The 24,349-nt window shown below is 44.6% G+C and overlaps 2 protein-coding genes across 2 annotated transcripts in view; one reads left to right on the top strand and one right to left on the bottom strand.

The window, feature by feature from the left end:
- snd1 (staphylococcal nuclease and tudor domain containing 1) overlaps positions 1 to 24,349 on the bottom strand; it is a 209,714-nt gene that overhangs the window by 102,244 nt on the left and 83,121 nt on the right. The window lies entirely within an intron of this gene.
- On the top strand, positions 4,995 to 10,387 carry lrrc4.1 (leucine rich repeat containing 4.1). The gene has a single exon (XM_069670904.1). It carries the CDS (start codon positions 6,970 to 6,972, stop codon positions 9,829 to 9,831), a length of 2,862 nt encoding a protein of 953 aa, XP_069527005.1. The 5' UTR covers positions 4,995 to 6,969; the 3' UTR covers positions 9,832 to 10,387.

A 24,349-nucleotide genomic window follows, 5' to 3' on the forward strand; every position in this document is an offset into this window, starting at 1 on the left:
ATGAAGTGGCCGGGGCAAGACGTGGGGAGCATTAGCATATGCTTAAAAACATATATAATGAGGAATGTGACACAATTGGCACAATGATATAGAGAAGCCTTTAACACAAGAATGGCAGTCTTGAAAATATTGGTGGCAGTAATTGATGACAAGAAAAGATGCTGCAAATTTGAGAGGCCAAAGGAAAAACCCTCATATTACTGAATATGCATGAAGCATCTCCTCCCATCTTGCTATCTTGGCTCATGCTGATTGGGTTAACAGTGCTAACCTACTTGTATCTTTCTTCTGCTTCCAGCTAACACAGCGCTAGGGCTAATCCCTGCTCTGGCAGCCAGTATGAACACAGCTCAACATAATGAAGCCCATTAGTCTGGAGACAATGGCTGCTAGCGAAGCTCAAACACAGAGTAACACAGGATGAGAGACAAGAAAAAAATGAAGTGAAAACACTCATCTTTTACTGTGCGCCTTCAGTTGCCATGACCTGATATTGCCCTCATTTGAGCGCACACACTCCGTCACGCAGACAAAAACATATGCTGAATGAGCAAACACAATTAACTTGAGACCGGCCTGCAAATTGTAGACCAGAGGAACACTGTAGGAAGTAGCAATTTAGAGGAGGAGAGAGACAGGGGGAGGACAGAGGAAGAGAAGGCAAAAGAAAGGAAAGAAAGGGTACAGGAACAGCTCAGCAAGGAGAGGAAAAAGGGGAAAGGAAAATGTAGGGTAGGGGAAGAAACAGGGCAAGAACAAAGGCAGCCTCAGAAGGGTTACGGAAATGCAAAAAAGGCAAAGAAGAAGAAGGAGAAGGAAAAAGGAGGAGACTAAGGGTGCTTTCACACCTGACAGCTTTGGTCCCAACTTTCAGACTTTACTCGGAAAGTCTGGTTCTTTTGGACAGGTGAGAACACGCATTCGAACACTAGTGCGGACCAAACCACCGGACCATGGTCCGCCAGAAAAGACGGGACTTGATTCAGGTGAGAACAAACTGACTTAAAGTAGAGCCTGATATAGGAGGCAAACCAAAACACTGTGCATTGTGGGCCGTTAACGGATGCTGACACTAGCAGAGACAGACACGCAGCCAGGCAGCAAGATGAGTAAAAGACAATTGTGGGGGAGCGACGAGGAAATAGAAGTATGGGCGGACCAAACAGTTTCACAAATGCTTGTGGAAACACACAAGAACACGGAGGTATTCAAACTGTTGAGTGAAAAACTAAAGGGGGATGGAGTTTTTTCCACTTTTAACGATTTTCGATCAGTTCCGACAACAGAACATTGAAGTCCGCGATCGTGTTGAGGGTGATCGAGTGGTGTGATCTCTTTGTGTACTTCAGGGAGTTTTCCCACGTGGAAATCCTGACCAATCAGAAAGCAGTTTCCTTGCGCATGAAAAGTTTTGGTCCGATGGTAAAAGTTGCCGTGTGAACAGAAACCAAACCCGAGGCAAAAACGCAGCATTGTAACAATTTGGTCTTCGGGTCGGATCAAATAAACAGACGCAGCAACGCAAGAGAAGACCAAAAAAAAGTAAAGGATAACTACATGACAAACTGAAACGGAGTATGTATTGGCATTAAACACAACAGGGCATATTGAAGCCACTAAAATACCCTATTGCCCATGATAATCTCTTGATACTCTGGCATATGATTGGTATGTGTGTGTGTGTGTGTGTGTGTGTGTAAGTGTGATGAAAAAAAATGATACACAGAAAAAAAAAATCCCTACCAAGCAGTTTAAGCCCTTACTGGGACAGTGATATCAGCTTGTGTGTGGGTGTGGACGTTAGTCGTAATCTCTCGCAGAATTAATTCCTGGAAATTGAAATGAAAATTGGAAAGGAAGTGTCTTGAAGCAGGTCCTCTACCTCAAGGTCAGTGTCAGTGTTTGGGGGGTGTTCTGTGCGTGTACACACGTTTAAGCATGGCGGCCTGAAAAATTGTTTCCTGAATGGGACATTTCCGGATGCTTAGAGGACACGCACGCACGCACACAAACACAAATGCATAAAATTTGTAACAGCGCTCAGTGCACAAGACAGGCCCAAAAATAGTGTGCCTCTTGTCTCCTTGAGAAAATCTCTCTCTGCCTCACACTCTCTCTCACACACACACACACACACAACCATATGTGGACTGCCCAAGGGCCTATGCTGTAAATCCTTGATCCCGGCAATGGCAGAGGCAATGACATTATCATTAGATCTATCATTCGACTGCGCATCCCTCAACTCCGATTGTCATTGCTGCTATACTATACTGCAGGCCATTCCCCACCCAAATGGAACCACTGACACGCACACACATGCAAACAGACACAGGCTGCTGACCTACATGTGACTGGCCGCAGCCCAGATTTGCCAGCATCCACCTCCGGGGATGGGTTCTGTAATGTTTGCATATAGCCCTCGAACATGTTGGCTGATTGGCGGACGAGCCGCACCAAAGTAGGTCGTTCGGTTGCTCCAAACTACACCCGGTGCTCTCTTGGCCTGGTGCAGGGGGTGGCTCCATTGTGCCTCGGGCGAAGCAGGGAGGGCAAAGGTCGCACAGCGGAGGCACGGGGCTGGCATGACAGCGTGAAGGTCCCATGTTTGTGACAACTCATCAAGCCATCATCGGTTAGCAAGTCCTGGAGGTAAAGGGTTGACAACACTCTTCTTGTCATGATAGAGTATGGATATACTGGCTTAATCTAAACCTCGAAAGTAAATCCAACTCCCCATTGGACTGAACCACCAAATCAGGCACAAAATAAAGGTAAACCCCGAAAAAGGCTGCTACCTTGAAGGCTTTTCTGCTTCACCTCTTTGCCAATGTCAGGAATGCCACGCGAGCTGCACACAGACCAACATTCTGGACCTTGAGAAAACCTTGCCTTGATCAGACTTTGGCTGACAATCAAGCCATGTTGGCCATTCCAGGCCAGGATCAAAGTATAACGCAAGGTGTTGACCACATTTGGTCAGTGGAGCATTGCGGAGTTTGGCAGGCCATGACCCAGGCTCCCTCAGTAGTGAGAAAGCAGAGCATCCACTGAGAGACAAAAATAGAGTGGGAATAGAAAAGACAGGAAAGAGAGAAATGGACAAGGTGGGGGCCAAGAGGAGAGAGCTGTCCTGGCAGCGCTGGTCATGTTATGGGTCAGTGGGTGATTTTGGGTAGATGGTCTGGGATGTGCTGTGCTGGGTGGCTAAAACACAACCTGAACTCCTTCCGGGTCACTTGTTCATCAAATGGTGGCACACGACACCTACAGAACGCTGCACAGCCACCATCTGACACACAAACAAAGCTAGTAGTGCCAGTATGCACACTGTTCTACATCTGATTTTCCTCGTCAATAATCACAAAGAGAACCACGAGCCTTCATTTCCAGCCTGCTCAATAACAGATCAATAAAATTTTGTTGTTGTGAGCGGCACATTTGCAGCACATCCTGCAGTTGTACTACAACCTTTCGCATGAATATATGCATGCATTATCTCATGCTTTCTCTTGCTCGGAGAATGCAGTGAGGACGATGCAGTGCTGCAGCACACCTTTGATATCGCCCTCTGCATGGCCGCAGTGCTGGGGAATCCCTGTGGAAAGGACATAGCCTCTTTCTTAACAAGGAAACCCCCCCCCCCATATTCCTGTGGCTGCCACCTCACTGTTACATGTGCTTCATTGAAGCCCATTCGTATTCAACTGCAGTGAAGTCAAGGAGAAAGTCTGTGTGTGTATGTGTGTGTGTATAATATAGGAGTTGGCTCTATACTCCTGTGCCGGTGGGAATAACGTACTGCGCTACAGGCAGTGTGACCTTTTCTAGCTGGCGTGCTTTCTCTCCTCCCTCTCTCTCTCTTTCACACGCTTACTCTCGAGCTCAGACACAAACACACACACACACCTAGCAGCACTGTCACAGCTAGCGTTACCACCCATCAATTACCCACACGGCTTCCTAGTTTAATGGACATCAGGCTTGTACAAATCATGGGAGATAGAGGGGTGATGGGACAGTAGGGTGCGTTTGCTTTGCCTCTTCTCCTGCGGCAGGAAGGTAAAACATGTCTTGTTTTCTCCTGTTCGCCTTCCTCAACATGACCTTTATGGCTGTATGCTTCTTGAAGCGACAGTTTGTGCTCAAATTGAGGGTTAAGGCCTGCCTGTTTAGAGTGCTCTAACAACCTGGAGAGGCATACATGACGAAGTGGGATGGAGGGTAGAAGAAATGCAAAAGGTCTGTATAGAGAGTGTAATATATGATATCAAACGAAAAGACATCATTTTCAGTTGTCTTTTATTTATTCTCAATAATACATCTTGCAAACTTAAACGCTATTCAAACAAAAACAACGATATTCCAACAAACCCAAAAAGTTAAACTGAAGAGGGGATTTGTTGATGTACACATTGAAAAGCCAACAGAAATAGATGCAATTGTAAGCTCGTGGGAGATTATATATTAAGAGATAGGCAGCCGGAGATGAAGTAGAGTGACACACTGACGGGTGAAGAGTGAGCAAAGAAGGAAAGACAGCGAGGAGGGTGAGGGTGGAGTGGGTGGGTGGGTGGGGGTAGTTAATGCACAAAACACACTGCATCAAACCAAAGCACAGCTCCGAGCAGGATGCGTCAGCAGTCCATTCATGTTCCTCTATTTTCCACTAAAGGACAAAACGAAAAGAGTGAGAAAGAAAGGGGAGATAAAGAAAATCAAAGATAACGAAAGAGAGAGCGGAGAAGGGAAAGAGAGGGTGCATCATGAGAACAAGCGAGGGAGCGAGAGAGTGAGAGAAACAGTGTCCCATCTGCCTGCCTTTTCTACCAAAGCAATGCTGGAAAGCTTTGCCAGACTCGTTGGAATGGCTGGATTATTGCCGGAAAGGAGGGGGTTAAAATCTGGTTGCTGTGGGGATGCCACTGTCCATCTCTGCCTTTTGCTTGGACAGCCTGTCTATTCCCCTAAGCCACACAAAGCCTCAGAAAGCCACAGAACAAGAGACTGTGAGCATTAAAAAAAGAGAGCGGAGGACAGCAGGAGAAAACTGGTTTTTGAAGAGGTAGATCTCTAAAAAGGTCTGAGTGCTTTGAGCCTACCCAACTACCTTAGGACACTGCAGAGAGAGCAGGAGGGAGGCAGTGGGAGAGAGAGAGAGAGAGTGTGTGAGAGAGAGAGGGAGAGGGAGAGAGAGAGAGAGAGATCCAAGCCGGTGCACGCTCTCTCTTTTGCTGCTACAACGGATCTTTTCCACATCGACGCTACTGTTAACGTCACGCCTGTAAGCCGTGCGCTCGCCCGGCGCTCGCCTTCCCTATCTTGCTCCTCTCCCCATTCGGACGCTGCATTAGCAAGGGGGTGCTGATCACCACGAGGAGAGGAGGGGGAAAAAAAGAACTAGAAAACAAGAAGAAAAAAGAAACAAGCCGGAGAGAGGAAGGAGAAACTGCGTACCACCCCTCCTCCCTCTAACCCACCTCGATCAACCCAGCTACAACACCCCCACTCCTCCCAGCACCCCCTTCCATCCCCCACCCCGCTCCCTCTCTGAAGAAATTGACGGATTATTGGGAAGTGCAAGGGAGGCAGGCTGCAGCTGCTGCTGTGTGTGCTCGCTACTGCTGCTGTGTGCTGCGCAGGGATGGTGTGTGTGCGTTTGCAAATGCTGCTGTCGCCACCACGGCTGCCGAGGCTGGAGCGTGTGGCTAGTTAAGAGGAAGAAGAAGCTAATGAAGGCAGTGTGTGTCGCCTAGCCTTTTCAACCCCCCACAGAGGACTCCTGGGGGAAAAAAGGAAAAAAAAGACAATTTAAGTGGACACGACGCCAAATTACGAGGGACGCAAGGGGAAGAGAGTGAGAAAGAGGTAAAAGGGCTGTCAGACTGACCAACCGACCAACTGATTGACCACTAAAAAGTGAACAGAGGAATACTGAAAGGAGGGGGTCTGCCTTTTTTTTCTGGCTTGTAAACCTCTCCACCAAACCATCGCATACAAAAGGAAAAGAACATTTGGAAGGACTGTGGAATTTTCATTAAACCTTCTTCAATACCACCCCCACCGACCTCCCTCTTTTCATGCTTTCTGTCTTGGCTTTTGTGCACAAAAAAACTGTGCATGTGTGATTGTGTGGTCGCCTGTGCTATGGAGACCTGGGTAAGGTGTCTAGCAGGGGGATCAACTGTCGGATTCCAAGGACAAGCGAGAGAAGAGGAGCCGACAGCAAGAAGCGAGCCAGGGAGCACTGCTGCTTTGGGAGCCTGACTGGATTCCTATCTGCAATCTTTTTTTTTTCTTTTTCTTTTTTTCTAATCAACAAGGAAAGGGAGACAAAAAACACTCACAAAGGGCCTTTCGAACCTTTCTCTTTGGATGTGTGGATTTACAAAATAGCTCTGGTTAAGCTCTATGGCATTGATACCTGTTTTGTCAGAGCAAATATAAAAAGGCTTTCTTTGCTGCTCTTGGGATATACATACAACTGATGTGATTACCACAGCTCTTTCTGGTTGCAAACAGGAGGGAAGCTATATATCTCAGTTGAAGGACCTGTTATAATAACTTGAGGTAGGTGTCTAGTGTTTCAACCCCTCTTTGCATCAATTTGTAACACCCTACCCTCCCTTCTGTCTTATGATAAGGTTTTGGGTTGCTTAATTTACCATCATGTCCTTCTCATACACACGTTTCAGAAAAGCCAGCCCTTTCTCCCCTCCCCTTTCTTCCTGCCACTGAGCACAGTTCATGTGTATAAACCATTGCTTGATTGAGAATAGGTCAAGCCCCTTTTCCCTTTAGAGAGTAACAAACCCAGGTCCTTCCCTTGCCTCTTCAGTTCCCTTAACCTTTTTACTCTGGTCCCTTTAACACTACTACCAGCCAACAAGCTACTTTCCCTATCCCCAAAGCCCCCAAACACCCCCAACCTCCCCCCCAGATGATGCTGAATTATGAACGTGCCACATCATGAGTCTCCTGGGGCGGGTAGCTGTGCATCGTGCCAGGAAAGCCGCCCTGCTCTGTGTAGTCTTCCTGATGGCGCGAGCGTGGAGCAGCGCCTCCCTGGCCTTGGCGGGGGCGGCGGTGTCTCAGGGACCCCAGGGCTGTCCACCGCAGTGTTCCTGCAGTAATCAGCAGGGGAAGGTGGTGTGCACCCGTCGTGGCCTCACCCGTGTGCCCCCTGGCATTCCTGCCAACACGCGACACCTCAATCTAATGGAAAACGCCATCGAGGCGGTGCAGGCTGACTCCTTCCGCCACCTGCACCACCTTGAGGTGCTCCAGCTTGGGCGAAATGCCATACGGCAGATTGAGGTGGGCGCGTTTAATGGACTTACCAGCCTCAACACACTGGAGCTGTTTGACAACCGGTTGACAGTGGTGCCCAGTGGGGCCTTTGAGTACTTGTCTAAACTAAGAGAACTGTGGCTGAGGAACAACCCCATTGAAAGTATTCCCTCATACGCCTTCAACCGGGTGCCCTCACTAATGCGACTGGACCTGGGAGAGCTACGGAAACTGGAGTACATCTCAGAAGGAGCTTTTGAGGGCCTACAAAACCTCAAGTACCTCAACTTGGGCATGTGCAACATAAAGGGTGATATGCCAAACCTGAGTCCCCTCAAGGGCCTGGAGGAGCTGGAGATCTCTGAAAATCTCTTCCCAGAGATAAAGCCAGGCTCCTTCAAAGGCCTGCGCTCCCTGAAAAAACTATGGGTTATGAACTCACAAATCACAGTGATAGAGCGGAATGCTTTTGACGACCTATCTTCGTTGGTGGAGCTTAACCTCGCCCATAACAATCTGAGCGCTGTACCACATGATCTGTTCTCCCCGCTCAGGTACCTGGTGGAGCTCCATCTCCATCATAACCCTTGGAACTGTGGCTGTGAGGCTGTGTGGTTAGCACGCTGGCTAAGGGAGTATATCCCTACTAACTCAACTTGCTGTGGACGTTGTCACTCACCTGCCAGCATGAGAGGTCGACAACTGGTTGAGGTGGACAGAGGAGAGGGCGCTGCAGTCCAGTGTTCTGCACCATTCATTGCTGATGCACCAAGGGACATAAACATCTCAGCGGGGCGAGTGGCTGATCTTCGTTGCCGCACAGCCCAAATGTCTTCAGTGCGCTGGCTCCTACCCAATGGGACTATCCTGACACATGCCTCTAGTCACCCGAGAATATCTGTCCTCAGTGATGGTACCCTGAACTTCTCAAATGTCCTGGCAGCAGACACAGGAACCTACACCTGCATGGTGTCCAATGCAGCTGGGAACTCCAACGCGTCAGCCTACCTCAATGTGAGTGCAGCTGAGCTTAATACGTCCAACTTGAGTTACTTTACCACAGTGACTGTGGAGGTCTTGGGGCCAACCACTGAAATGCCCAAACCTAAAACCACAACAACTACAGCTGCTGCTGCAGGGGCTGGGGTGGCTGGAGGAGGAGGTGTAGGCCTAGGGACAACAACAACAACTGCCTCTCCTTCAGTCTTTCAGCCAGTTTTTATCTCCACCCCTACTGTCTTACTGCAAAGCACTGACAGTCCACCAGGCGCAGCTAAGCCATCTGTGGCGCCAGGTGTCCAAGGTGCCACAAGCAAGCCTGGCAAGTCCGTCCCAAGCCTAGATGAAGTGATGAAGACCACTAAGATCATAATAGGTTGCTTTGTGGCAGTAACACTGCTGGCTGCTGTCATGCTCATCGCCTTCTACAAATTGAGAAAGCGCCATCAGCAGAGGAGTACTGTGGCAGCTGCCCGAACTGTAGAGATTATTCAGGTGGATGAAGAGGACCTTCCACCACCAGCGTCTGCAGCTCAAGAGACAGCTCTTACATTGCCTGAAATCCGGGACCATAACAACATACACAAACTGGACTTTATCAGCCACAAGACTGACTACAGCTTTCACAAACCCAAGGCTGAATACAAAACTCAGCCTGATTTCACACTTCATAAGCCGAAGGCTGAGTATACCACATATAAGCCAAATATGGACTTCAGTAGTCACAAATTCATCCCAGATTACAGCACTCACAAATCTACACCAGATTTTAGCCTTCATAGACCAAAGCCTGACTATAGCCCATTTAGACCGGACTACAGCACTCACAAACCTAAAGCAGAATACAGTCCATTTAAACCAGACTTTGGCACTCACCCGAAGGCTAAACCAGACTATAGCCCCTTCAAACCAGATTACAGCACTCATCCAAGGCAGAAAACAGACTTCAGCCCATTCAAACGAGATTACAGCACCCAACCAAAACCTAAACATGACTACAGCCCATTAAAATCTGACTACACACAACATAAACCTAAGGCAGAATACAGTCCATTCAAGCCTGACTTTGGCACTCACCCAAGACCTAAAGCTGATTACAGCCCGTTTAAGCCTGACTATAGCACTCAGCCTAAACCTAAAACAGACTACAGTGCCCAGAGATCTAAAACTGACAGTACCTACAAACCCAAGGACCCTTACACCCCCCATAAGACTGCACCTGATTACAGCGCCTTCAAGACTGACTTCAGCCCCCACAAAGCGGATTACAGCGCCTTCAAGTCTGACTTTAGCCCACATGCTCAGAGACCTAAACTGGATTACAGCCCACACAAAATGGACTACAGCCCCCATAAAGCGGACTACAGCACTCTAAAGCCCAAATACAACACCTACAAACCAACTGGTCACGGGGCTAAATGGACAGACAACAATGTTGGGAACTCTTTGCCTCGAACCTTGCCCAGCACCATCACAGCAATGGCTGAGCCCTTTGTCATAAAAACTCACACCAAGGAGAAGGTACAGGAGACTCAGATTTGAAAAAGGTCCCCAAAAGGCCCCCACTCCTTTCCCTAGGTCCCTAGCTCCCACCCCTGACCTATGCCCCCCTTCGTCATTTCCTCATAAAATCATGCAATAGAATGCACAACGAAAAAAGGACAGGAACTACTTTTTTGTACAGAGTGCAAACTTAAAGACTGATGATTTCTTGTTGTACATGCTTATAAATAAATATATATATGGACAAATTGAAACTACCATGGGCTGGTGATAGAGAAACATATATTAAAAAGAAATTGAAACTATTTTCTAACTTGTAACTTCTATTTAAAACAATGAGTTGTTTAAGATGCTGTCTTGACTTTGACAAATGAGGGTAGTGTTGTTTTAAAAAGGGGCATTCTGTGTGATTTTTACACCATGCTACAGAGAATGCAGTGAAAAGAAAAAATATTTATACTGAGAAGACTTTCTTTAACAAAAACCGAAAAAAGATCAGTGTCGATCTTTACAGGTTTATCTTGTAAAAGCACCAAGAATTTGTACTGTGCCAAATGTTATAAAATGCAATAAAAAGGATTTTTGGAAGAAAAAAGGAAGTATTAGAAAGATGTTTTTTCCCCTTTGCTTCTTCTCCTGGCGTATACTGTAACGATCAGCCAAATGCTTTAGACACTGCAGTAAGACGCTGCAGCTATACTTTAACCCTACGTGTGCTGAATGACTCAGGCAGAATGAATCACGGTGCAGAAATGGATGGTGCTTTCTTAATTCTCTCAACACTTGCTAGTATATTCTTTGTGTACAAATACAAGAGTAATGTTCTGTTTTTATTCTACATCGCCAGAGAGTTTCATGGTGCTTCATCGAGGTGTGGCTGATGAAAAGCATGCAATTTATTTATGTTCTCAAGTTCTACAAATGCCTTAAGATGTTCAAATATGAAGCAATGTAATGTCCACAGAAATGCAGTAGCAGTGCTCATAAAATCTAATGTTAATTGGAATGCTTATTACATAATGCTTTTCAATGATGCAAGGTGATTGTGTTACCGAGTTCATTTTCTACATTACAAACTGGTAATATTAATCATGTATCTAATGAGTGAAAAAGGTGATAAATTAAGGTAAAATAATGTTTGTGTGTTAAGACTGTCTTGCACTTTGCCAAACATATAGATCCTCATTTCACTTTTCATTGCATTGCCAGCTGTTGTGCCGTCATCAATCAGTATGGGGGCTTTTTATGGTGACAAATGCATTCGGGCCTTGCTGTTAACTGTGCATTTTTCATCTTTGACGATATCACCCCTCTCAGTCATAATACAGCCTCACAGATCTCTGCCTAACAAAGACGGATAACTTACAACATACGTAGTGGTTAGTATCCATGTATTAGGCAGGTGAGGCAGCTAATGTGGGATTGAAGACGAAGTAGTGCTGTTGCATTCTTTCACTCTTCTATTATTAAATGACAGAAGTGCGTATTGTAGCTCAAGCTCAATGGATGATTTAAACGATAAAAGACAAAGAAATGTGGTGTGAACTATCCCAGGAGAAGATATCAGCTAAGAACAGAATAACATGTTTGGAGTGGGCGACAAGGGTGAGAGATGACAAAGACAATACTACAAAAGGACCGCAGGGGATTAATTGGAAGCTGTGTGGACAATAATCGTCATGGCCAACACAGATATTCTCATTTGTGTCTATAAAGCTGCAAATTAACAAAAAACACAATCAAGTAGCCTTTGAGGATGCATGATGTTCACAGGTGTGACAGTGTGACAGTTCTGCCTCTCTACGATGCTGCATTTAAAAAACTGAAAAAGGAGAAATAAAAAAGGCAGAATGAAAAAAAAAAAAAAAAAGGTGATAAGGAGAGGTTAAAATAGCGTACCTCAAAAGGAGCGCAACAGTTACCTGAAAGCATGTTTCGTGCTTAACCTGAAGTAGTCACTCTCAGGCGAGAAGAGTGTTTTTGCGAGTGTGACGGCCAAGCTATGAGAAATTAGGGAGTGACAAATAGAGGGAGAAAGTGAGATAAGAGACGGAGATTAAGAGGACAGCTGAAGGAGGAGCGTGCATATTTTGCACGTGTGTTATTCTTGCAGCTGTTTTTAATGGATATTTTGTTATTGTTAAGACAGGTGTGTTTTAAATGTGTCATTTAACACAGTTCCTACATTAGTTAGTGGTAGAAGAGACTACTATAAGTGGCAAAATTGAACAGTACAAATAAAAATTATTTAATGTATCTTTACCATCTTATGGACCAAGGACATCTTGTACGTACAGACAGTGAGACACATTCAGATTGGTTACACATCCAGTCGTCTCAACTGCATCAGCAGGGCCCTCAAAACAGCTCAACAGAATCAACTACAGCTCCCGCTATTTTCCCCCCCATCTTGCAATGTCTGCTTATAACTCAGCCTGCATTTAAATACAGAGCATTTACAGCAGCTGCAACAAATGGGGTAGATGAATCAAACATGCACGTCTGTCTGTGTGCAACCAGGTACGTGTGGCTTCTGTGGCAGCTTGTGTACGAGGACGATAAGAGCTGCATGTTAAACCTGAGTATGGAAAAGTGAGCGAGATAGCAGAATGATATAACTATACTTCCAATTTAACATGCCACTTTTAGGTTATAGGGGTATACCACGTCTCTGCAACAACACTGTACTTTGTTGCACATCATCCCCTCTCTCTCTCTCCTCTTGTTTCCTGTCTGTATCAGATTTCAAACGACAGCAAATTGCCAAAACAGGAATCTTTTCTTTAAAAGAAAAAAGGAAGAAAGAAAACATTTCATACTGTACTGAGTGTTTGTCACTGTGCTGACTCATACCACTCACAGCATGCCTTTGTCTCCCACTCCTGTTGTTTACTTGTAATTGTTTTGATATCATAGCTATTCAAAGCTTGAGTGAGTCTCCAAAGTGAAGCAGGTGAGCGGAATGTTCCGGCGCAGTTAGCTACTTGTTTGAGCTAAATGGTTAGCGTAAATGGGTTAAATGTTGTTGTATGAAAAGATCTGTTAAAGTGTTAAGTTGTAAACTTGGCGATACTCTTCCTATGTTTAGTATGGAATAGCAGGGCTTGTGCTACTTCTGTGTTGTGCTATGTGGTCATATATTCGGGCTGCTCTGTGCTATAAAAGGCTCTGTCATACTAATCAGTCAACATTGCTACAGGGTCATCAATCAGCCAATCAGCTAGCCAGCAACTGAAGGGCCCGTCTCCATGGGAAACACTTCTTCCCCTCCATCCCTTCCTCCTCCTCCGCATCATGCCTTTTTTTTTTTTTTTTCTGTCTGTGCTTCATTAGCAATCATGAAGCCATTTGAAAGAGGAAGCAAGGCAAGATGCACCTACTTACACACAGCTCACAGAGCCCGGGGATGGAGGGGAGGGAAGAAAGGAGAGGATGGGAGATTAGAGAGAGAGGAGGAAGATGATAAAGCGATACCAGAAATCGAGATGTAGGAAAGCAAGACAGATTGCTCGAGAGAAGTTATTAGGTCACAAGGAAAAGTGAGAAATTCAGCCAAAACTGAGGGTTAGAAAAGGGAGCAGAGCGAAGACGCAAACAGCAGACGGCAAAGGAAAAAAACAAGGTATACACTGAGAAATGAGGCGGTGTAGGATGGCTGATGGTACATAGAAGTGTTCAGGGGAGAAAAAAGAAAAATGGGTAAGAAGGGAAGGTGAAGGGAAATCAGAAGATGTAAAATAGGGAGGGAGAAAGAAGAAAAACAGAATGAAAAAAAAGAAAAGCCGTAAGATGTTAAAATTGATTAAAATCAAATGAAAATGAGAGAAAAAAGAAGAAGAAAGGGGAAAGCAAAGCAGGGAGAGAGAGAGAGGAAAAGAGAGCAAAGGCGCTTAGGAGAGGAGTAAGCAGAGCAAATGTGATGCAAGAGTGCCAGCTACAGATGGAATGGGGGATATATATCCTGGCCATCATGGCTCCTGCATGATTGGTGAATGGCCTGGACTGCACCACGAGGGGTGTGGTGGTAGGGGTGGGGGGGTGGGGGGGGAGAAGGGATGGAGTGTGATTTTATAGCACAGTGCAGCAGATAAGAAGTGCTGATACCAGTAATGGACTGGACCACTGGGGGTACTTGAAGAAGGGAGACCGGTGAATATGAAGGCAGAGAGGATGGGAGGATCAAGGGGTCAGCGCAAATGGAACTGCAGGGACGATAACTGCCACAGTGCAGCCATGTGAATGCGGATGCGTTTCCAGCGTGAGCGAGAGGACAGCAGAGTTTTCACAGGTTAAAGCCTTTAAACCAGCAGGAACGAATGATTTACTCCGTTTGAAAAAGGAGCTCATTCTCAGTTTAAAAAGGGATCGGAGGACATTTTCAAACCCAATTATTTTGATGCAATCTCTTAATTAGATTTTTTTTTTCACACGTTGTAAATTACTATGCAATGAGGCGCAGAAGATGGCTGTATTAAAATGTTATTCCATTAAAATGACCAAGACCAATAGGCCTTTTAATCTCAATTGCATCCGTCATTCCTCAACTAAAGCTCCTGACTCAGCCGAGTCAATATGGCAGAACACTTTTAGACACTTTCTGCATCACTCACAGAGGCTCGAATTTACATTGTTCTAATCACTGACTGCTGAAGTTGAACTAATAATTGGCAACTTCTATTTCTTGTTCAAATGAAAAGGATATATAACAAGGTTAAAGAAGCATGTGTTATGCATTCTGGGGCTTTGATTCCACTCATGCAGGTGTCTTTACGGGGCTAAGCTAAATGCTAATTCTCGGTAGAGTACTGCACAAGCGAGGATGAAAGGTGTTTCTTCGCCTTATAGCATGTTTTGCTAGCTTTTTTTGGGAAGATAGCCGGCCCCAAATGCCTCGAGCATAATTACACGATTCAAAAACCTCATCAACTTGAGCTTTGCTGCAAAGATGGCGCCCATCAAATGCTTTAATTTTCCCTTCATGCATTTGTATATTCAGAGCTTTAACCGATTACGTATGAGGTGCTGGTTTAGTACAGATGTGCCGCATGTACAGAGGCTACAGTCCTCGACGCACTGATCGCAGGTTCGACTCCCGGTCTGCCGGTGCATGTCGTCCCCCACTCTCCAAACATTTCCTGCCTCTCTTCAGCCGTCCTATCGAAAGAGGCAAAAGCCAAAATAATCTCAAAACAAACAAACTTATAATGAACATAATCCAGCCAGTGATCCACTCCCTTGAAAGAGCCTGAAATCTCTACCCCTAGCTTAAGCTAGCTAGGAGTGTGTGCTACACATGTGGTGGGATTGTTTGTGTGAGCATTAGCCAGTGTGCTAGTGGAGCAGACAGGAGGCTATTCTAAGCAGGCCTGCGAGCGCGCTGCCATGTGAGTCAAGATGAGTCAGGGTTAGAGGGTTGTTTGGTCCTAATGTCAAATAGAGGGACTGGACGGGATGCGGGGACGAAGGTGGACACTGGATATCATGTATGCAGAGAGGAAGGACATGCTCATTATGGGAGGAGAGGACAGGAATGCAAAAGCACCTTTTCTTTAACATTTGGAGTTAACACCTTCTTCTTTACTTATTTAAAAAGATGTTTCATATAAGAATACATTGCCTTACACATTTAAATGTTGTCTGGAATATCAAGACGCTTGAACCAAGGAGGCAAAGGTTTCTGTAGGTGTTGTTGGACTGGAGGAAATGATGAAGGGAGGTTGATGTTTGCCGACTTTGACCGTGTGAAAACTGATGCAAATATCCATATTCAGTGACCAGCTGGTGGTTTGATTTGTTGTTACTGAGGTCAACAGAGGCGGAAGAAAAAATTTCATCACAGTATACTCCTGGCAGCGAGCCCAGTGCCGTCAAGGCTGTGCTGCTGAATAGGTGCATGCCAACAGATTTTATTGGATATACACCGCAGTCAAACTAACGCTAGATTCTGTTGCTAAAACTGAATGGCAGGTGGGCTGTGCGAGCTATTTTTGCCACATAGAGGACCACTCGAGTGCGTTACTCCCTCTGAGACGGATTTTATTGCCCTTTTGGTGGGTGAAAAACATCCCTGTATTTTCTTAGCAGCCGCCGACGATGAAGCCTTACTTTTATGATCCTGTCCAGTAGCGGAAGCTGAGGTGTGTGCGCGGTAAATCATGTCTACTGAGAGCAGCAAAACAGGGGGACTGAGACATATGTGTGGTGGTGGTGTGTTTGAGGAACACATATAAAGAGAGTCACAGAGACATAAAAGAAGGCACATATACACAGAGAGAAAAAAATGAAGCTGTTGATCATTAATTTCACTGCTTTTGTCAGGATTTACAGCGTGGAGAGAAATCATGATCGCAGGCAGCATCACCAAGGTTACTGTGCTCAGGATCACTCACTCACAGACGCACGAGAGAACAAACATCCAAGGCAGTTTAAATGCTCTGAATGCTGTTTTATTTATTCTTATTGTATCAAAATATTGGTTCTTTTTTTACAACCTTTAGAGGCACAAATTCCCCAATTCAACTTTTGTACAATTTAACATTTTAGGTAGCTTAGTGAGGCGACAGTGCGGACCATAAACAACCACAACAAACAGTCAGAGATGTCTGTTTACGGTCTCTGAAATGTGCATTTCCCAGTCTAAAGTATGGACTGTGTAGTTGCAGCAGGTGAAGAGAGGTATAATTAAAGGGGGGTATTATGCTAATTTCAAGCTTCATATTTCACTCTGTAATACCTGTGGAGTAGCTTAGCATAATTTACAGTTAAAAAAAACTCCTTATTTTTCTCACACTGGTGCTCTGCGCAGGCCCTCTTACAGCCTCTGCTTGAAACGACTCAGTTCAGCTCCGTCCGGTTTTGTGACGTCACAAAGGGCAGCGTGTAGAAAAAAAACTATGTGAAACCTGGCATTCACAGCAGCCTGCAGACTGAGCTGAGAAGCCTGGGGATTACTCCAACATACTTTTACCTACAGATTTGAAACTTCACCCACGTTTAGTCTGGACAGCCAACATTGTAACATTCTATATATATATATGTCTTAAAATGTAAAACAGCATAATACCCTCTCTTTAAGCATAATGAAAGCAGGCCTGGTCGTTTGACAACCCTTTTGTTTCAAAATTCTTCGTTTTACATCAAACACGTCGCATCACCCAGCCACAGAAACATCACTATACTGTTGTATATACAGCATAGTTAACGTGAGAAACCTCCATTCCTTCATGTCAATTCAGAGACATTCAGACATTTACATTCACGTTGTCATGTTCAGATTCTCCTACTTAAAAAGGTGAGCAGATGTGATTTCTTTCCAGACTATTTTTGTACTTTAGTTTCCATGGCGCTCCAGCATGTTACCATGCAAATTCAGAGTCCAAGAAAGACCAGAAAAGGCACATACACACACCGTGCTGATAAGAACATCTATTCGTTCCTTAGACTGTACAAACTGCCTGAAAGTTAAGTTTGCAGATTACTGTGATCTCATCTTTGGATGAGGATGAGCTCATCTGGGTGTAGACATTTTGGTGTGGAGGGATGGAATAGGGGTGACAAAATGGCCTCCTGCATTGCAGGAGACGTTAAAGAAATGAGGGAGTGTAGGAGTGAGAGACAAGGGTGGGAGAATTAACTGGAGGTGGGGAGTGAGGGCAACACATTATCTATGACACCCTGATTTAGTCGTTCAGAGGGTAAGTGGAAAAAGGATAGGAAGAGAGAGAGAGAGAGGAAGGCAAGAAGAGGGGTGAGGGGAAAGAAAGAGGAGAGCTGATTGAGATAGATAAGTTGCTATCTGTTGGCTCAGTATTCGCTCCGTAGTAACTGCAGGATCAGGAGTTTACACTGATGTGGACTTCAACATGACGAGCTAACGCCGAACGCAGCATGGCACATTAAAGCGCGTCTGACGAGCTGCGTCGAGCATCCGCCGGTTTGAAGCGCGGTTTTCATGGGGTGGCAGAATAATTCAGCTGCTGCAGCAAACTGCTGTGTGTGTGTGTGTGCAGTTGGGTCAGCAGCGATCTTTAAAGATCAAACAAATCAATAGCCGACCTCAGTTTGCAGTGGACGAGTGAAGCCTCACTGCAGTGTAGGTAGTGAAGTCCTCTCTCGCCTTCTGGAGTTTTCTTTGCTTCCGAGGCATTTGGAATTTTGTCAGGGTTTGATTAATTAAGTTATCTAAGTGGGATGAAATCTTGGTAAACTCAAAACAGAAGGGAGGTGAAATGAAGCTAAAAAACTGCAGGGTTCAGGCGCTGATGTCAGCCAAACGTTTAAATGGATCCCAAAAAAATGGTGTCTCCAAACACGCCTGTTTAAACGCCGGCCCTGACTTAAAAGAAAGGGATTTGGGTTTGCAGGCACATCTGAGGAAGCAGTGAGACAACTCGACTGTTTGAAAACATTAAGCTCATTCCCTTTAATTCTGACTTCAAATACATTTGGTTGCATTTCCAGCACAAAGAGGAAACGGAGAGTACAAGTGCTGTGAAGTGGTCTTTTGTGGTGTAAGGGATGCATTTGTTTTGAGATTGAAGTGCAGAAGTCGGAAGAGAAACGCGGTGTATTTGCATGTTGCAGAATTACCGTCAAATGTCCGGTGGTTTCAAACACACGTGTGTGGCTGCATGCCGTCTGTGTAAACGAGCTTGTGTAGGAGTTACTGCAGGTGAACCTGTGCCAGTCTAACTATGCCTCCTCCGCAAGAAAAAACTGATCAAAGCGCATGCCATCTCGGAAAACCGACAGCAAAGAGCATTTATATCCAGCAGCTGCATATTTATGTCAGACAGGGAGACAACACTTAAACTTTAACTCGGCACTGGCACAACCTCCGAAAAGAAGTCTTTGAAAGGAGGGGAAGTAATTAGAAATGTGAAAAGATGTTAATTGGAAGTTGGGACTTTTAAAGCTCACATATTTACATAAAGGAAGGGCTTAAGGCGTGCAAATACAATAAACCAATTATTCAGGGTCAGCACGGATCCGTCATCAAATCTCAAGTGCCAGAAGGTCTACAGCTACATATAATGCGTAATGATGTGTGCAGAAGGGAGGATTTATTATGCGGATCTATTTTTATTACAAGTGCAGACGCCTTCCTTGGACAATCACTGTTTTCATCGCCGCGTTAGCCGTTTCAGAATCAGGAACTTTTCAACAAGAGGCTGAATCATAGGCGCTGCGTGGCCCCGAGCGGAGCGCGACCTCGTCGGCCCGGATGATATAAGAGCACCTGCCCGACGGGGGAGCCAATAATTAGACAGCCAGTTATACTGCACTCCTCCCCTCACCTCTCTCTTGTCCCTCACTCCAGCTAATTAAACACGACCAGACACATCAAAGATGTATGTGTGCGAGCGGGCCTGCGTTTGTTCCTCAATTACAGATTTGTTGTTGTTGCAGAAAATTACTTCAAACCACGTCGGTTGGGGATGTACTATGAGAGTGTAAACATGAGGGATTAGTGCCACAAGTCAGGAGAAAAAGTAAAGCAAGTAGGTGGTGTTATGCATCAGTGGTATGAGAGGCAGAAGGCCTATAGAGGTAGTACTCCAATGGGAGTTTAATACTATGAGAGGGTGAAGAGGAGGATGGGATGAGTACATAGAGGGAGAAGAGGGAAATTATCAAAGAGAAGAAGAAAATGCAGGAAGAGTATGCAGAGGGAGAAAGGTGAGAGGAGAGGAGAGGAGAGGAGAGGAGAGGAGAGGAGAGGAGACTTGGCAGGCGCTCACCCTCCCACTCTGTTGGCAGCAGAGGCACAAACTGTTTGCTCACAGCAGTACATGCATCTATTAGTATTGTTCCAGGAGATAATAACTCTGAGAGTGTGTGTGTACGTTTGTGTCGGGGGTTATACATGTGTGTTTGAGAGGTAATTCTCACCCCAAAGTGGTAAACGCATTGCTAGGAGGTGACAGACCAACAATACGGAGAGGCGTGTAAAATGCATGCGTTTGTCTGCCTGTGGGTGTGTCAGACTTTAGTGCTGAGTGTCAGCAATATGGAAACACCAGAGGATGTGGATATGGTGCTAGCAATAGCATTAGCAGTAGCGGACAGGCTATAAAAACTGCTTCTTCAGTTCACTAGATGGTGAGTTGTTTTCTGGCGACAACAGGAGGTTTGAGAGGGAGTTGGTTCAGTTGTGCTTGACGTAAACCGCCACAAAAGCATGCTTCAAATGTTGCCTGAACCTGACTATTTGCTTCACAATCCCATATTGCTGCTATAAAAGTTAAAGTATTATTATTATTGTTAAAGCTATAAAAGTTATTTCATTACTCAATAATAGTATCATGGCTTAATTATCATGATATCGTATTGCGACAAAATGATCATGATAATATCGTACGTCACTAAATCATCGTTATAATATCGTATTGTGACTAAACTATGATAATATCATATGATTGTGACTCAATTATTGCGATAATATCGTATTGTGACTAAACTCACGATATCATATCATGACTAAACTGTCATGATAATAGCGTATCATGACTAAATTATGATAATATCATATGATTGTGACTAAATTATTGCGATAATATTGTATCGTGACTAAACTGTCATATGTTATCGTGACTAAATTATCATGATAGTATCGTATTGTGACTAAATTATCGTGATATCGTATCGTGACTAAATTATCAAATCGTGATTAAACTATCATGATATCGTATCATGACTAAATTATCATATATTGTGACTAAATTATCATATCGTGACTAAACTATCATGATAATATCATATTATGACTAAATTATCATGATAATATCATATTGTGACTAAATTATCATATCGTGACTAAACTATCATGATAATATCGTATCATGACAAAATTATCATATGTGACTAAATTATCATGATAACATCTTATCGTGACTAAATTATCAGGATAGTATCGTATTGTGACCAAATTATAATGATAATATTGTATCCTGACTAAATTATCATAATAATATCATATCTCTTGGCCTCTAGTGATTTCCAACCCTGTATTAAAACCTTAACATGTATAGAAAAACTCCTTGTATCATGTTTTACTAGTTGAGAGCAGATGCTGAAGAAAATACCCTCAATGGGAGGAGGTTAAAAACTGACAGCTAACCTGGAACCTTTAAAAAATATGGACAGCAGACCAACACACCAAATTCTATGCAAGCCTCAGAAGTACAGCTCACCTTTCAGACAAGCTGAGCTCACTAACACAGCAACTAACACTCTCACTTTAAGAGAGATTCTGCTGGCAAGGAAAGCATTTTAAGAAACTGCAGTGCCCTGGCCAGCCTTTCTTGGAACTTCCCTCTGCATACACCCCTGCACATTCTGAGAGAGAGACTCAGCCAGGAAAGGGGTTTAAAGAAACTACATTTCTATAGCTGGCCTCAATTGAAGCTATGCTCGCGCACATATACACACCGGCTCTGAGCCTGTCGCCCACTTCTGCCATTAGCTTTATCTGTCTCAATTCAAAGCTGAGAGCCCAATCCCTGTTGGTTTTTTGAAAAGATTTTGCCGGGCTTGTTCTTCCCTTTATGCCCCAGACTCTCCGCTGGGAAAACACAGAAAAGGAAGGAGAGGGAGAAGGGGGGGAAGAGATGCCGATCGCTGACACAGCCGCTGAGATAGCCCTCTCCGTTGTTGGGGAGGGATATAAAGAGATGGAACGAGGGGAGAGGTAGACGGAAGGAGATGCTGAGATGGGGATAAGGGTGCAGAGCGAGGACGTTATGCTGGGGTAAGCTGGCGAAGGATTACCGCTTCAATTCTCTCCTTTTTCTGGCCTTTACTTGGCGCTTATTTATTCAAATCTTTGAGGCTGTATTCGTGCTCACGCCAGGTACGCACACACACACGGATAGAGAAAGCAGCAGTAAAGGTGAGAGAGAAAAAGACATGACAAGAGTTGATTGGAGGTCTAGGTAGGTGCGCCCTCTACGCAGCAGGGGCCAGACGATGACAACTCAATAAGCCGCCAAGTGATGGAGGACTGACGTGATACGTAGAGACACACACATAGAAGGACGCTCGGTTTGAACAACAGGTTGTGTGTTAGTTTGCCATATGTAAATCCTGCCATCATAGAAAGAGAGTGCAGACAGGAAGTGGGGGGAGAGGAGGCGTGGGGCCAAACTGGCTCTTTTTATCATGACAGCTGACTTCAGTGTGTGCGTGTGCAAGCCCGATTGTGTGTGTGTGATTTAACCCCACAGCCAAGACGATGTCGAAGTGTAGCAACTGCTGTGTTGTCAAGGGAACCATTAGCACGAGTGAAAGGCTCGTATCTGCTCTGCACACAGACAAAAGTCGACCCTGTTGCATGTTTCTTAGTGATGACGGGAGAGAGTCCTCTGCATACGCCCAACATATAGATCCCGGGATGTAAGAAGCGACGAGTAGAGCTACAATTGATGCTGGCTGCTGGGCAATGCAAACAACATCGATATACTCTTTCACATTTTATCGGTTTACGTATTTGATGTTAGCATAACGGAGACTCAAAGAGATAAATGAGCACTTGTCTGTCAAATCTGTCAATACGTTGTGGTGTTGTGTCACAAGCGTGAGCAGAATAGGATCAATCTGAGCATCAATAAAACATAGAGGCCCAGAGCCATGTCCTCAGGCTGGCTCATCGGAGATTCAACCGACATATGGCCTGCATAGAATAGATTCATTCTGTTCCTGGTGCTGAGCACAATGTAGGTCAAACTGCAAGAGTGAGAATTCATTGAAGATCAAAATTCAAGCATATCTTGAAACCAAACCACATTTATTTGACATGTTTTTATGGAGAAATAGCTTCAAAATGTTAGTTAAAGATGGAATTTAATTGCTGCTGATTCATTTGAAGAGGATTAATTCTGCTTGATGCAAACCTCACGCCAGGGGTAGGAATCGCAGGGTAACTCACGATAACGATAATATCATGATACAGTGATTCTGCGATAATTGATATATTGCAGGACAATCATATAATGATACATTACGATATCTGATTAAAGGGCCAGTTCGACGATTTTCAACCTCAGTCCTATCATGCTATTATGGGGAGTGATCAAAGTCCTTGACTGGAAAATGGTAGTATTAAACTCCAGCGTCTCTTGCTGGGCCGTTCCTTTCAGAGAGAGGGGCGCAATGCACGCTGGGTGTTGTAGGAATGTAGAATGGGCGAAACCACGAGCTGCTTGTACAACTTTCTCCACAGCTATGGCGCCAATTTCAAATATTATTGCTTCTATGGATTATCGAGAACATCAGCTTTGACTGACGGCTTTTTCCAGGGGCGAACTGCTCCTTTAACTTTCTTTCTGCCAATTCTTTTCTGTTCACGTTCACCTCATTCATGTTTTAATTCATTCATGAAGTAGCGACTTCTATATTTGTAATTTAAAATATCGATATTTGGTGCCAGCCGAACGCTAATTTTATTGCACAAGTCAGGAAGTTGAGGATATATCGCCGTATCGATATTTTGTCCCACCCATATCATAGCCAGAAGCACAGAAAGCAAATCATTAGAGGTATTTCAGTATGTGTTATAGTGTGTGTGTAGCTAGTAGCTTCTTTGTTGGGCAGACTAAAGGGGGTTAAGGAAAAGTACACAAAATCAAAAGGGTGTTTAAGTAGGGGTGAAGAAAGACAACCATGACACCAAAAATGGAAGTGTGTGTCCAAATGCTAACATTAATTTAGCGAGGAACATAAAATGCCAGTGAATTGAGAAGAATGGTGATGCAAGACAACAATAACGGGAAATAAGCAATAAAAAAGCTGCCTCACGGGGCAGGAAGAGATGAAGAATCAGCTGACCGATGGAGGATTAGCAAGAAGAGAAACTAAAGCGGAGTCAAAGTTAAGGCCGTTTCCATCATTCTCCTCTAGTTAAAACATGACAATCGTCTCATGTTAGCAAATTAAATCAAACACAAGGAGATGAAGTAGCCTTTTAAGCAGCAAACAGGAGCCTTTATACAACAGCAGGGGGAAATTGAGCTATCGAGTGCCTCCTACTAGATTGCTTTCATTCAATAACAATCAATATTCCACAGTAAATCCCAACTCTCAATTTAACGTTAATTATTGGAATCACTTTCTCCTCACAATCGCAGGCTGGGAGATGAAAGAGAGTGAGAAACTGAAACAAACTGTTCTTTATTAGAGGAACAGAGTGGTAGAGAAAAATGAGCCAAAAGAAGAAGAAGAAGCATCCAAATAATAACACAGGTAATGACGTGTCTACTGACACAGCCACTGGCTATCTGGCTGGCTGCCTCCAGTATTCTCAGACAGAGACGAAAATTCAATATGTAGTTTGGCTATTTTGCTTTTTGACTGAGAGGGAGCGGAGTACAACCGGGGGAAAGGCAAACAGAAGAGAGACAACAGAAACATTTGTCTCCTTTTCCTGCTTTTGAAAAATAGTCGGTCCTCTCGCCTCAGGTTCAACGATAATTTAAGTGTTTGTCGAGGAACGCGAGCACACGCAGATGTCCCGCACCCTTTACCTTCCTTGTGCACGAACTCGAACAGCCGGTTCTAGCCT

This window comes from Semicossyphus pulcher, unplaced genomic scaffold, assembly GCF_022749685.1.
Source record: "Semicossyphus pulcher isolate SPU_LCO1_2020_fin unplaced genomic scaffold, fSemPul1.0.p SCAF_20, whole genome shotgun sequence".
Lineage (NCBI taxonomy): Eukaryota > Metazoa > Chordata > Actinopteri > Labriformes > Labridae > Semicossyphus > Semicossyphus pulcher.

Bases quoted from the DNA above. Each gene is read 5' to 3' on its own strand.
- lrrc4.1 (XM_069670904.1), top strand. From the start codon at position 6,970: ATGAGTCTCCTGGGGCGGGTAGCTGTGCATCGTGCCAGGAAAGCCGCC.